The sequence below is a fragment of the Mustelus asterias genome, chromosome 15 (assembly GCF_964213995.1).
Source record: "Mustelus asterias chromosome 15, sMusAst1.hap1.1, whole genome shotgun sequence".
NCBI classification, from domain to species: domain Eukaryota; kingdom Metazoa; phylum Chordata; class Chondrichthyes; order Carcharhiniformes; family Triakidae; genus Mustelus; species Mustelus asterias.
Window position 1 is genome coordinate 6,839,621 of NC_135815.1, and position 15,785 is coordinate 6,855,405.

The 15,785-nt window shown below is 45.3% G+C and overlaps 1 protein-coding gene across 2 annotated transcripts; it reads right to left on the minus strand.

Annotated features, from left to right (window-relative positions):
- Positions 1 to 4,668: 4,668 nt before the first annotated feature.
- gje1a (gap junction protein epsilon 1a) lies at positions 4,669 to 12,280 on the minus strand. Of its 2 annotated transcripts, none has more exons than XM_078229426.1 (3): positions 12,041 to 12,280; positions 9,142 to 9,324; positions 4,669 to 5,933 (listed from the first exon to the last, which is right to left on the minus strand). In XM_078229426.1, the coding sequence occupies exons 1-3, from the start codon at positions 12,125 to 12,127 to the stop codon at positions 5,538 to 5,540; spliced, it is 666 nt and encodes a 221-aa protein (XP_078085552.1). In that variant the 5' UTR covers positions 12,128 to 12,280; the 3' UTR covers positions 4,669 to 5,537. The 2 variants fall into 2 exon arrangements, with proteins under 2 accessions (XP_078085552.1, XP_078085553.1); XM_078229427.1 differs by lacking the exon at positions 12,041 to 12,280 and adding an exon at positions 9,426 to 9,493.
- Positions 12,281 to 15,785: the final 3,505 nt, after the last annotated feature.

Here is a 15,785-nt window from a genome sequence, read left to right on the forward strand (position 1 = left end):
GTATGTAGTAAAGTACAACATCGGCAAACATTTGTAAAGTTGCTAAAATGTTATCTTGAGCACAGCAGGTATTTTTTGGACTGAAAGTGGGTTACCGGCTTTGATCTCAGAAGACACAACATGTAGAAAGACATTTGTACCTGAGGTGATGCGCTACAGTTAGCTCGCACTCAACATGGAACATCGACAGACACACCGAGGCAACAGTCAGACGCTTGGTTTGAGGTGGTAGACAGTTCAAGAGGTAAGTAAGTTTAACACGTTTTGTACCTAACCGATGTATGCAAAATACTTTCCAGTTCTCAGACCACAGGGACAGGAGGTGAAGGCTGCACAAGGACAACATGGATGATAATTCTATCCACATCCATCATGGTTACTGAATGACGACAATAAAACAAATTTCAACTACAGCTTTGAGGTTATGGGGGCAACTTATTATTCTACAACTAGCAGCAGTGACAAAGAATGATTCTTTTTCTGGTTTGTAATAAACCCTCGAGAGCAAATTGCAAGTCATTATTTGAATTTTTTAAAAATTCATTTGTGAGACATGGGCGTCGCTGGCTGGGCCAGTATTTATTGCTCATCTCTAGTTGCCCTTGACAAGGTGCTGGTGAGCTGTCTTCTTGAATCGCTGCAGTCCACGTTCTATGGATTGGCCCACAATGCTGTTAGAGAGGGAATTCCAGGATTTTGACCCAGCGACTGCGAAGGAACGGCAACATATTTCCAAGTCAGGATGGTGAGTGGCTTGGAGGGGAACTTGCAGGTGATGTTTTTCCCATGTCTCTGCTGTCCTTGTCCTTCTAGATGGAAGTGGTCGTGGGTTTGGAAGGTGCTGCCTATGAAATCTTTGGTGAATTGCTGCAGTGCATCTTGTAGATAATACACACTGCTGTTACTGATTTAGTTTAATTAAGCTTTGTTATGTATTAATTTCATGTGTTGGGGTACTGAGCACACTCCAGTTTGGACAGGTAGTGACAGTATTAAGCACTCTAAATCAGGCACTGTGCGGTCAGGCACAGAGTAAACCTCCCCCTGTGCTACTCTGAGAGTGGTGTCACTATGGCCCAGAGGGCGGCACAGTGGCACAGTGGTTAGCACTGCTGCCTCACAGCGTCAGGGACCCGGGTTCGATTCTCGGCTTCAGTCACTATCTGTGTGGAGTTTGCACATTCTCCCCGTGTCTGCGTGGGTTTCCTCCGGGTGCTCCGGTTTCCTCCCACAGTCCAAAGATGTGTGGGTTAGGTGGATTGGCCATGCTAAATTGCCCCTTAGTGTCAAGGGGACTAGCTAGGGTAAATGCATGGGGTTATGGGGATAGGGCCTCGGTGGGATTGTGGTCAGTGCAGACCCGATGGGCCGAATGGCCTCCTTCTGCATGGTAGGTTTGTATGTTTCTATGTGTATGGGTGGTACAATGGCACTGTGGTTAGCACTGCTGCCTCACAGCGCCAGGGACCCAGGCATGTTAGGTTGATTGGCCTTGCTAAATTGCCCCTTAGTGTCGGGGGGACTAGCAGGATAAATATGTGGGTTTACAGGGCCTGAGTGGGATTGTGGTCAGTGCAGACTCGATGGGCTGAATGGCCTCCTTCTGTACTGTCAGGATTCTATGAACTCTCAGAGAAAATAACAAGGCACACACTGCTATTACTGTGCTATAAAAAACAGCAATTTACAGTGAGGAAGAGCTACGTCCTGAGTTGCAAATTGCCCCAAATTGATGGACAATTTTTTCCTGCTTAGCCACCAGCCTGATGGAAATAGAACTCATCTACAATCTCTCCATGAGGTGCAAGAAATTACTGCATTTGCTCCAAAAATACCTGTTCAGCTCACTGCACGAAGTCAGGGGTGGTGTTTAATGGTGCATGGATCTTTTAGCAATGAGATTCATATTCCACCAATTTTTTAAAAACATTTTCATTGGATCTTGGTGTCACTGGCTGGGAACAGCATTTATTGCCCTATCCCTGAGGATGTTTAAGAGTCGACGCTTGTCAACTTGCTGTGAGTCTGGAGCCACACGTAAGCCAGACCAGGTGAGGACAACAGATCTCCTTCTCTAATGGGCTTTAGTGAACCAGATGGGTTTTTATGACAATCGACAATAATCTCATGGTCATCATTAGACTTTTAGTTCTAGATTTTTTTAAAATTGAATTTAAATTTCACCATCTGTCATGGTGGGATTTGAACCCAGGTCCCCAGAGGTCTCTGGATTGCTACTCCAGTGACAATACTACAACACCACTGCCTCGCACAAATGTCACTCAACATCTCCGGCCTAGAAAGGGAACAATTAAGGTGGCGCCATCTCACTCATGCAGGTAATCATCAAAATTTTTTAATTTTTGATTTCCAACCATTTTTACCTTTCCTTTCTATCTCTTTTCATCCCCCCCAAGTTGATCTTTCTTTTCCCTCACTTTCTTTCTCTTTCTGTACCTGATTTGATCCCAATTCATCTGATTCTTCATTCTTCCTGTTCTTTTTCAATCCTCAAACCTTTCTGGTTGACAAGCTGCTCCATTGTCCTCACTGCACCATTGCAAGCTCACATTTCCACCAACGTATGGTGCAAAGATAGCTTCTGGAATGAAGGATTAGGGTAAAATGCTAACCAGTGCAGCGTGTTATGAGATGCTCCACTCTGGGGCAGATTCTAGGCCTGTCTGTTGTAGCATGGCAACTGCATTGGAGAATACTTACTCAGGTGGGCACTTAGGTGGTGGGATCCAACATTCATCCCTTTTAAATCCAATGTTCTTTTCAGGGAAGTGTGGTAGCACAGTGGTTAGCACTGCTGCCTCACAGCACCAGGGGCCTGGGTTCGATTCCTGGATTAGGTCACTGTCTGTGTAGAGCTCTGTGTTTTTCTCCCACAGTCTGAAAGACGTGCTGGTTAGGTGTATTGACCTGAACAGGTGCTGGAGTGTGGCGACGAGGGGAATTTCACAGTAACTTCATTGCAGTGTTAATGTACTTGTGACTAATAAATTATCTTTAAAACTTTTGAATACCAGAGGAAACACAGACACAAGCGAAAATGAAAATGACAATGTACATAACACCAAGGGATATTCTTAATACAGTGTGTCCCCGACACCATCCCCAATTTCAGAAGAACATTATAATAAAAGCAAAATACTGCGGATGCTGGAATCTGAAACAAAGATAGAAGATGCTGGAAAATCTCAGCAGGTCTCACAGTGCCTGTGGGGAGAAAATGGAGCCAATGTTTCGAATCTGGATAACCCTAATCCTCCTTATCTACACATCTTAGGACACTAAGGGGCAATTTAGCATGGCCAGTCCCTCTAACTTGCACATCTTTCGGACTGTGGGAGGAAACCGGAGCACCTGAAGGAAATCCACGCAGATACGGGGAGAACATGCTGACTCCACACAGACAGTGACCCAAGCCTGCAATCAAACACGGGTCCTAAGCGTCATCCAGACTTGAAACATTGGCTCTATTCTCTCTTTGCAGGTGCCGTCACACCTGCTGAGACTTCTGAGAAGGGCATTCTCCACCACATCCATGGGACATCATTCTAACTCCAATATCAGCTACCCCTTGGCCTCGTTGAGTTAGATTGCCAATTCAACACTACTCTGTTTTCCTTTAAAGGGAGCTTTCACCTATGTATGCGAGAATTCAATCAGTTGACAGCAGTTGCTTTGTGAGGTCATATGGTGATAATCTCGGACTGATGCCTGAGAATAGATGACTGGAATCAGCAGATTGAATGAGTCAAACTGGTTGAGTCAGTATAGTAAATACACGTTGTTTGTGGTTGACAATACAGACAGAACCTGAGCTGTCCTTTTCATTGTGTGCTGGTGGGGGTGCCGACAGGGAGTGTCATATTTTATTTACCTTCCATCAATATTGACAGAACTCCAAGGAGAGCTTGCTCACCACGCCACTCTGCGCACGGGTGACACAGTTCAGCTGCGTTTAGACTGTGCTACTGGGTGACTAAATATGATTGCCGTTCACACCCAGTGGCACCAGACTTATACTACTGGCTGCTCCTGGAAGGGATTTTGCTTTAGAATCATAGAATCCCTACAGTGCAGAAGAGGCCATTCAGCCCATTTAGTCTGCACCGACTCTCTGATAGTATCTTACTCAGGCCCTTTCCCCCACCCTATTCCCGTTACCCTACACATTTCCCATGGCTAATCCATCTAAACTACACATCTTGGGACAATAAGGTTCAATTTAGCATGGCCAATCCATCTAACGTGCACATCTTGGGACACTAGGGGGCAATTTAGCCTGGCCAATCCATCTAACCTGCACATCTTTGGTTACTAAGAGGCAATTTAGCATGGCCAATCCATCTAACCTGCACATCTTTGGATACTAAGAGGCAATTTAGCATGGCCAATCCATCTGACCTGCACATCTTTGGACACTAAGGGGCAATTTAGCATGGCCAATCCATCTAACCCACACATCTTTGGATGCTAAGGGGCAATTTAGCATGGCCAACCCACCTAACCTGCATCTCTTTGGACACTAAGGCGCAATTTAGCCTGGCCAAACAATCTAACCTGCACATCTTTGGACACTAAGGGGTAATTTAGCATGGCCAATCCATCTAACCTACACATCTTTGGATACTAAGGGGCAATTTAGCATGGCCAATCCACCTAACCTGGACATCTTTGGAAACTAAGGGGCAATTTAGCATGGCCAATCCACACCTAACCTGCACATCTTTGGACTGTGGGAGGAAACCGGAGCACCCGGAGGAAACGCACGCAGACACGGGAATAATGTGCAAATTCCACACAGACAGTGACCCCAAGGCTGGAATCGAACCTTTCCGGTAACCCTGGAAGAATCTGCACACATACAGAGTTCAAGATGTGAAATGTTTCACAAATGTAGCCAAGGGCTTCCGCACTTTTAAAATATTATTACAAACATTTACTGCAGTTTATATGGTGCCTAGGAGGTTCAAAGAACCCTCTGAGTGATTAATAGACCCTGTTTGACAATAGTACTGAAATTTTACTCCCAGTTATATGAGGCACGAGGTATTGGACACTAGACACAGCCATCATGCATGTATATAACCTTACTTCATTTGGTTACCAGACTCTGATCAGCATTAGTCCCACACTCTACCATGGCTGAACTTCTTTTCCATACTCCTGACTAGTTATTGTACCGTGTCTAATTTATCCATCTTATAGTTTTAAAAAGATTAAAATGATTATTTTCTCCCAGTAGATTAATAGGTTGGCAATTTTGTTAACTCCCAAAGTAATATTATAGAATTGTACAGCCCAAAGAAGAGGCCCTTTGGCCCATTGTGGCTGTGCTGGCTCTTTTAAGGCACAATTAGTCACAACCCCCACCCCGCAGCCTCCACCAATAGCCCTGCAAATGGTTCCTGTTCAAACACATGAACGCACTTTAAATTTATTTTTGAAGTTACTTGGCGCACTTGAGACAAGTCGATGCTGGTGGGGTCGTTGTCCTGGGTGTGGGTCGGTAGTGGGTTCGTTTATGAGCTGGACATATAGCCCAGCCTCCTGCACAGGATCTCGAAGACCTCGGCAACACACAGCAGCACCGTGATGGCAGTGAAGGTGTACATGGCACTGAGGAAAATGGTCTTCTCAAAGTGCTCGGGCACCATGCACTTGGTGATGTTGAAATGCTTATCGAGGGACGTGGCGTTGCAGCGGAAGATTGGATGAACCTGGAAGCCAAACAGGTGACTCTGGAGCCAAAAGGCCACGGTCTCCAAGATGATTCTGGACAGGACAGAAATTATGTAGAAGACAGTGAAGGCAGGTCTCTGCAGGATCACTTCTTGGTCAATACTGCGACAGGCAGCGTGGAGATGAAACACTGCTCCAGGAACTAAGACGGAGACCAACTGTAAAGCCCAAAACACCTGAGGAAAAAGATTTAAATGAATCCATTTTTTAGCATGAAAAGAAACAACAATGTGGAACATTCCAGCACTAATGTACACACAAAAGCTGACAAAACGGATTTCACTGAATGGATGTTTGCAAAAACAAAAAAAACAGCAGCTACTGCACTCCAAGCACTCTGAGTCAAAGATAAGGTGTTGTAAACTTCATTCTAAAACAGTAACACCAGTATTAATTTAACCCTATATTTTTTGAAATGGAACAACTTAAAATGACCAGGATCTCTTTATTGGGGTTATAATAATTTATTGGTTGTCCTACATGGTCAGCAATCCAGAGACCTGAGTTTAAATTACACCAGCTCTGACAAAAGGTCATCCAGAATTGAATCGCTGTCTCTATTCTCTCTCCACAGATGCTGCCAGACCTGCTGAGATTTTCCAGCATTTGTTGTTTTGGTTTCAGCTTCCAGCATAAGAACATAAGAAATAGGAGCAGGAGTAGACCATCTAGCCCCTCGAGCCTGCCCCGCCATTCAATAAGATCATGGCTGATCTGAAGTGGATCAGATCCACTTACCCGCCTGATCCCTATAACCCCTAATTCCCTTACCGATCAGGAATCCATCTATCCATGATTTAAACATATTCAACGAGGTAGCCTCCACCACTTTCAGTGGGCAGAGAATTCCAGAGATTCACCACCCTCTGAGAGAAGAAGTTCCTCCTCAACTCTGTCCTAAACTGACCCCCCCTTTATTTTGAGGCTGTGCCCTCTAGTTCTAGTTTCCTTTCGAAGTGGAAAGAATCTCTCCACCTCTACCCTATCCAGCCCCTTCATTATCTTATAGGTCTCTATAAGATCCCCCCTCAGCCTTCTAAATTCCAACGAATACAAACCCAATCTGCTCAGTCTCTCCTCATAATCAACACCCCTCATCTCTGGTATCAACCTGGTGAACCTTCTCTGCACTCCCTCCAAGGCCAATATATTCTTCCGCAAATAAGGGGACCAATACTGCACACAATATTCCAGCTGCGGCCTCACCAATGCCCTGTACAGATGCAGCAAGACATCTCTGCTTTTATATTCTATCTCCCTTGCGATATAGGCCAACATCCCATTTGTCTTCTTGATCACCTGTTGCACCTGCAAACTGGGTTTTTGCATCTCATGCACAAGGACCCCCAGGTCCCTCTGCACAGCAACATGTTGTAATTTCTTTCCATTTAGATAATAATCCAATTTGCTATTATTTCTTCCAAAGTGAATAACCTCGCATTTGTTGACGTTATACTCCATCTGCCAGATCCTCGCCCACTCACTTAGCCTGTCCAAATCTCTCTGCAGACCTTCTACGCCCTCCACACGATTCACTTTTCCACTTAATGCATCCGTAGTATTTTGCTGTTATCAAATTACAACATGACTACTGGGGAATTTCAATATAATTAATTAAATGAATTGGGATCAAATAGGTAGCATCGGTACCAGATGATATAAAAACCTGCCTGGTTCCCCAATGCCCTTCATAAAAGGGGAAATCTATGTCCCTCCCTAGCCTGGCCTGTAAGTGACAGCAATATGGGAGGCTTTTAATTGCCCTCTGAAATGGCCTAGCAAGCCACTCGATCATGTTCAAGAAGGCAAATCAACATCAACTTCTCAAGGGTAGTCACACTGCTTTACAGCACAGAAAGAGGCCCTTCAGCCCATCAAGCACCTATCCATCCTAATTCAATTTTCCAGCCCTTGTATGCTATGGGGTTTCAAGGGCTCATCTAAACTATTCTTAAATGTTGTGAGGGTTCCCACCTCTCCCACTTTTTCAGGCAGTGAGTTCCAGATTCCCACCATCCGCTGGGTGAAAAAGTTTCTCCTCAAATCCCCTCTAAATCTCCTGCCCCTTACCTTAAATCTATGCTCCCTGGTTATTGATCCCTCTACCAAGGGGAAAAGTTTCTTCCCATCTACCCTATCTATGTCCTTCATAATTTTATATGTCTCACCCGGGGTCCCCCCTCAGCTTTCTCTGCTCCAAAGAAAACAACCCCAGTCTAACCAGCCTCTCTTGATAACTGGGCTCCAGCCCAGGCAGCATCCTGGTGAATGTCCTCTGCACCTTTTCTAGTGCAATCGCATCCTTCCTCCGGCTGTATCCCTCACATGAATACAAATATAGTTTCCAGAAGCAATGTGAAATTTGAAATTGCAAAGTTCTCTCAATTTGTGAAATGACTTCCCCAAGCAGTAAAGAAAGATTTACATTTATATGGTGCCTTGCACAACCCCAGGGCATTCCACAGTGCTTCACAGCCAATGAAGTTCTTTTGAAGTGTTGCAAAGGAGCAAAACACAACAGTCAATTTGTGCATAGCAAGCTCCCAGAGAAAAAAATGATCACATTTCTATCAGATTGAGGGGTTTATTTGGCCAGGACTCCTGCTTATTTTGTCCAGGAAAGATGTCTGATCTGAAAAATGGCTCCTCTGACAATGCTGCATCCCTATGGCTAATACACATTAGTGTATACTTTTCACTGTATGTTAATACATGTGACAATAATAAATCAAATCAAATCAAAATCAAATGGCTAAAACACATCAGTGTATTAACTGGGTAAACAGTCAACTGACAGGCCTCAACCATAACCAAGTACTTCATAGAAGTACAATTGTGTTGCCGGACTAATAAATCAATAGACATACGGACAGATAAATTAGGAGTAAGAATGGGCCATTCAGCCCCTCAAGCCTGGTCCACCATTCAGTAAGATCCGGTCTGATTATAGCCTCAACTCCACTTTCTTCCCTACCCCCAATAACCGCGCAATATCAAAATAAGAATCAACTAAGGTTGGGTAGGAAATAATGTCCACCTCCTAACAATGAAGAAGAAAAAAAAAACACTAAAATATGTAGAGGGAGTAAAATAGTGAACAAAGAAACTTCCAGATAAATGCAAAATACTGCAGATGCTGGAATCTGGAACAAAAACTGAAAAATGCTGAAAAATCTCAGCAGGTCTGACAGCACCTGTGGAGAGAGAATAGAGCCAACGTTTCGGGTCAGAATAACCCTTCGTCAGAGCTGAGAGGAAAGAGAGACAGCAGAGATTTATACTGAGAGTAGAGAGGGGTAGTAGAATTGGGCAAAGTGAATGTACGCTAACTTCCAGCCTTGAGTAACAACTGCACTCTTTGCGCATCTAATTCATCTTGTTTACCTGTGGGGTGATAGGCCGGAACTGATTGTAACAGAAGAGGTTTAACTCTCGCCTGTCTGGGTCACAGCTGAAATGCAAAGCTTCATTTCCATAGACAGCGAATCCCAACACACCCAGGAAGAACATCCGCACCGAACCAAAGAACAGGGTGTGGAACTGGCCAATCACTGTCGGAGGCCTCAGCTAAACACAGAGTGGAAAATAGACACATAACAACATTTAGTTACAAAGATTAACCAGAAAGGGCTAAAAGCTTGATATATTGGTTATTATTTCATACTTACACATCCTTCATAGAAATTTCTGATATAATTTAAAGACATGTTGTCCCAGTACAAATATAATTGGGCAAACCCCTCGCACCAGTGTACTAGCCACAGATAAATCTCGACACTCACTCTGTCGCTTCGCACTTGTGGCGAAAAGCTCCCGTTTTTGCATTTCTCTCTGTTGAGAGAGAGACAGATAGAGAGACAGACAGAGAAACAGGCTGTCAACCGGGCCTCTGAACCCAACCAGACTCACTCAGGGGGAAAAAAAACAAACAACAAAAAAATAAGCACAACAGAAAGATGGAAACAAAGGGCAAGGGAGCATGTGGCCTCTCCCCTAATCCTTTCTGATCCAACAGTCAGCACAACTCAACACCCAGTGTCCATAGAATGGAGAGAGGAAAAGGAGAGAGAGAGAGATGGAGATGATACCAAACTACAGGGGCTATTTTAAAGAAAAAATTTCATTCCACCCAAAAAAACCAAATTTAAATTGAATCCAATTCATGGCCCCCACAAGAGAGACCAACAAGTTCCAAGCTGGCAAGATGAGGCATTGCACCCCATCCTGGGCTTGATTTGACGCCCAAAGGCTGAGATGGCTTCGAAAAACTGCATCAGATGACACACTGGTTGAACCTCATTGGTTACCCTGATTATTGACTCTACCCCAGCCTGGCAGATCAACCTGCCTGATCATTGACTTGCAAAATGTTAACCGCACAGTCATTCCCCACAATTCAGCATGTCCGCTACGACTCTCACCAATTTCTACAGATGCACCATAGAAAGCATTCTTTCCGGATGTATCACAGCTTGGTATGGCTCCTGCTCTGACTAAGAAACTACAAAGATTGTGAATGAAGCCCCAGCAAACCAGCCTCCCATCCATTGACTCCGTCTACACTTCCCACTGCCTCGGAAAAGCAGCCAGCATAATCAAGGACCCCACGCACCCCGGACATTCTCTCTTCCACCTTCTTCCGTCGGGAAAAAGATACAAAAGTCTGAGATCACGTACCAACTGACTCAAGAACAGCATCTTCCCTGCTGCCATCAGACGTTTGAATGGGCCTACCTCTCATTAAGTTGATCTTTCTCTACACCCTAGCTATGACTGTAACACTACATTCTGCACCCTCTCTTTTCCTTCTCCTCTATATACTCTACGAACGGTATGATTTATCTGTATAGCATGCAAGAAACTCAGCAGGTGTGGCACCATGAGAGAAACAGAGTGAACATTTGGAGACCACTACTTGGGTTCCATAAAAGTCATGCTGGATTTCAAACCATATCCCTAGTTCTTTCTTCTCAGATGCTGCCAGACCTGTGGAGATTTTCCCCCAGCACTTTCTAATGTTACTTTGATCCTGAGTGAATTATACAACTACATCGGAGGGTGACTAAGAGTCAACAATGTTGCTGGTTTTGAGGGGCAGTACGGCAGCACAGTTGTTAGCACTGCAGCCTCACAGAGCCAGGTACCCCGGTTTCATTCCTGGCATTGGGTCACTGTCTGTGTGGAGTTTGCACATTCTCCCCGTGTCTGCATGGGTTTCCTCCGGGTGCTCCGGTTTCCTCCCACAATCTGAAAGACGTGCTGGTTAGTGCATTGGCCATGCTCAGTTGCCTCTTAGTGGTGAGAATATATTAGTGGGGTAAATATGTGGAGTTACAGGTATAGGGGTAGGCCTAGGAAAGACACTCTGTGGGAGAACTGGTGCAGGCTCAATGGGCCGAATGGCCTCCTTCTGCGCTGTAGGGATTCTATGAGGAGACTGGAGTCACACACACAGCCTAGACTAGGTAATGATAGCTGCTTTCCTTCCTTGAACCAGCTGTGTGTTATTCCAAATCAACAGTTCCATCTTTTACCTTTCGCACCAAGGGTGGGGTTTGATCAACAGTCACAACCACTGATTTACGAATCCAGCGACAGCACTGTGCCCCTTGGTGCAATAATCTAAATTAATCTCCATATGTATCGCGCCACAGAAGGTGAGTCATTGGGAAGCAAGCGAGGGAGCAAATTTACTGCTGTATTAATCAGAGACAGACTGACCCCCCAGAATGTGCAAGAATGAATGATGTCCCATCCCCACCAGCTCAGGATGCGTCAAACCATGTCCAGCTGTGTTTACTGCTGGCAGATCGGACATCAATGAGAAAGTGCTCTGTAGAAGGATTCATATTGGGACTCCGAAAGGTTCAACTCTGTTTCTCTCTCCACAGACGCTCCCAGATCTATTGAGTTTTATGTAGCATTTTCTGTTTCTTTGTTATTACCAGCGGGGGATCAACACTAAATATTGCTAAAGAAATTCCAGTCCCACAGCAGAGAAAGCCGTTAGAATACCAGTGCCCAGAATGTTCGAAATTTAATATTTGGCTGGGAATATAAATGATTTAGAAAGTAGAACTGTGCAGACCTGAATGTTGGTTCACCAGCGACCCTGCTTATCTTTGGAACACCTCCCAGGGTTTTTTATTTAATACAGGGGTTTGCTTCTCTCTAAATATTGACACTTTGCCTGTCCCTAGAGGCATCTCAGGGAATCTGGAAATCCGCGGAGATGACTCGCTGAGCTTTGCTGTTAAGTAAATAGAATGAAAGTTGCACGCACCAAACCCAGTCCTGGCGAAGTGTTGGCGGCTGCCCATTGACCTCCTTCACCTCTCCTCATCCTGTGTGAGAGCAGCAAAAACAGCATGGCCAAAGGGGCTCAACCATCAGTCAGCTCGTCTCTCTCTCTCTCTCCTTCTCTCTGGCTTTATCTCCTGGCAATCAGGCCGGGTGAGTGCAAACTGAGCAGGCAGGAGTGTGATGCAGCAACTCAAACTGCTCCATGTCACACACACCTCCATCCAGATCTACACGGGCATAACACCGCCCAGCCGCGGAACAAAAACAAAGCCACAAAACATCACCATTAAAGTCATTTATTGTCGGGTGTTCTGCACTCCGCCCACTCTGTTGGGTTTAGCTGTGCTTGTGCCAAGTTCACACCAGCCAGCGCTGAACTGTGGCATCGGCAGCTGCAGGCACACATTCCCATCCTTCCAGGAACTTTTAAGTGAACACTCCACTCCTCTGAGTAAGAAGTTTCACCGCACCAGGTTAAAGTCCGACAGGTTTATTTGGAATCACCAGCTTTTGGAGCGCTGCTCCTTCATCAGGTGAGTGGAACAGGTGGACCTCCACTGTGAGACTTCTTACTGTGCCTACCCCAGTCCAACACCGACATCTCCACATCAGGGCTACCACCTTCTCTCAGGACAGTTTCTCTGTGAGGAGATGCACTCACATACCCACAGCCCGAATCCAGAAGATTTAGATGAAGTTTAGACCTCCAAGTGTGTGAAGGGCGCTGCTAGGACTTAACTGGCTAAAATAGCATAATTTGCTAGCCCCAAGTTTCCTGCAGTTGGCCCAGTTTGGACTATAAAGGCAAATGGAACAAAAAGATAAGTGGGAAGGACGACAGTCCAGATTATAGATGTATCCCCATAATCTTTCATCAATGAGCCAGAACCGGTACTCTAGGGGTCTGGCACATATAGGGTTAAGGGGATTGAGTACAGTACCACCCACATAGTGATGTAAGAAGGCACATGACCCAGACCCAGTGTGGTGTTGGGTGGAGTCATGTACAGACCTCTGGAGATAGCTCCTAGCTTGCTCCCTTTATTGTGCATGTGTAAATAGTTCCAGTAGAATCCCACAGTACAGAAGGAAGCCATTCGGCCCTTTGGGTCTGCAGCGACCACAATCCCACCCAGGCCCATCCCCCATAATCCCATGCACTTACCCCAGCTAGTCTCCCTGACACTGAGGGGCAATTTAGCATGGCCAATCCACCTAACCTGCACATCTTTGTGACTGTGGGAGGAAACTGGAGCACCCGGAGGAAACCCACACAGACACGGGGCGAACGTGCAAACTCCACATAGATTGACCCAAGCCGGGAATTAAACCTGGGTCCCTGACGCTATGAGGTAGCAGTGCTAACCATTCTGCCACCGTGCCGCCCTGTAATAGTCAGTGGTCTGTAATAGTCAATAAAGACTAACGCTGAACATATGGAGATTTCTTGAAGAAGTGCTGTTCTGTAACAACAACTCTTCCAGACAAAACAGTGGCTCAAAGGTGCATGTACTGTGGTTCAGAGACATACCTACTCTTTTTCGTCAAGAACCCCATTACTCCAGCTCAAAGATCCACTCATTCCAGCTCAGAGATCTAACTATTCTACTTCAACCACATCAAACAGATTTTATCCCAAAGAGACCTTGCTCACATGATGCCAAACTCTTCCCAAGAGATATTGGGCAGGATTTTCCAACAGCGTTTGGCCCAAAGCCAGAAAACCATGCCTGAGGTCAACGGAACTTTGTCTGGTCTGTGTCCCGCTCGCTACGATTCCTGTGGCAGACAGGACGGAAAAATTCCACCCCCCGTTCCTCGATCCCACCTAATCCATCCCATACAAACTCTGATTGTGGATTAATGAGCTGGGTTTGGCATTATTGCAAACTCGTGAACACCTAACAATAGGAACAGAATGCAATACATATTCAGGGGAGTTTTTTGCATCAGTCTGTAGAAGGCCCAACAAGGGGTAGAGCAGTGCTGGATCTGGTTCAGGGGAATGAGCTGGACAAGTATTCAATGTGGCAGTGGGGGAACATTTTAGCAATAGCGACCACAACACAGTACGGTTCAAATTTGTTACGGACAAGGAGCAAGATGGCCTGCATAAGACAGCTTTGGATTGGGGGAAACAGATTTTATTAAAATAAGGCAGGATCTGACCAAAGTTGACTGGGAACAGCTCCTTGCAGGAAAGTCCACAGCGGGGCAATGGGGGGACATTTCAAAAGGAACTAGGGAGAGTAGAGGTCCAACATGTTCCCGCTGGGGGAAATGTTGGACCTGTGCTCACAAAGGAGCAATAAGTTCCGGAACACTGGATGTCTAAAACAATTCAAGACTGGATGAGGAAGAAGAGAAGGGCATGTAGCAAGTCCAAAGGGAGCAATTCAGCTGTAGCCCTAGAGGAATAGAGGAAGTGCAAGTGGGAGTTTAAGAAAGCAGTTAGAAGAGCAAAAAGGGGGCATGGAAAATAACTTGCAAACAGGATTCAGGAGAATCCCATGATATTTTATAAATACATCAAAGGGAAGAGGTTAACCAGGGAAAGGGTAGGGCCCATTAGAAACCAAGGGGGTGTGGAGCAGCAGGGTATTGGAAAGGTGTTAAATGAATACTTCTCTGTGGTTTTCATTTTGGAAAAGGAGAATGTAGATACATGGTCATAGCAAGTTGGTTCCAGTTCCGTGGTTTAGACATGATTAGATTCAGCTCTGACGAAGAGTCATCTCGACTCGAAACGTTGGCTCTATTCTCTCCCCACGGATGCTGTCGGATCTGCTGAGACTTTTCAGCATTTTCTGTTTTTGTTTCAGATTCCAGCATCCGAAGTATTTTGCTTTTATCTTATGATTAGATTGGGGCTGGAAAATTGCGTTCTTGACCAGGGTTCATTTTCCAAAGTGATTGTACCTAATGGCTTGGTCCACAACCAATTGAATTCACAAATGATTGGCTGTTTTTCTCAGTGTTTTGTGAATGGTTTGGGAGATAGACATTACTCAATGGTGATTGTCTTTGATGGATTCTTCGAAACTAAATTTTTATTGGATTTGAAATTTGTAAGGTGCAGTTATGCTCGTCCAGTTTAGAATCTGCTGTCTTAAGCAGCTGAATGCTGTTTTCAACCGAACCAGTGATTTCAACCGAATAAATGATTAAAGTCATTTTTGAAATAAAGCATGGCTTTCGAACAATTCAAGCCCAGGAATGGGCTCCGCTCCCTGAACCCTCCTCACTTCAGCCCCTGCCTCTACTTGGCCTTTTTTGATCAGCTATATTTAAATGAGGCAGAAATGACATGATGGTGTAAGACCAAAAGTGAACAAAGAATTACTGCGAAAGCAACTTTATTTTGTAATCTCTTGGACCATACCAAAATCCCTAAACCCTCCCACCCGGTAAAGCAGTTTTCAATTTCAGACATACTTTCAGTTTAATATCCTGCATTCACTGCTCACGATGGGGCGATACGGTGGCACAGTGGTTAGCACTGCTGCCTCACAGCGCCAGGGACCCGGGTTCAATTCCCGGCTTGGCTCACTGTCTGTGTGGAGTTTGCACGTTCTCCCCGTGTCTGCGTGGGTTTCCTTCGGGTGCTCCGGTTTCCTCCCAGACTCCAAAGATGTGTGTGTTAGGTTGACTGACCATGATAAATTGCCCCTTAGTGTCAGAGGAATTAGCAGGGTAAATATATGGGGTTATGGGAATGGGGCCTG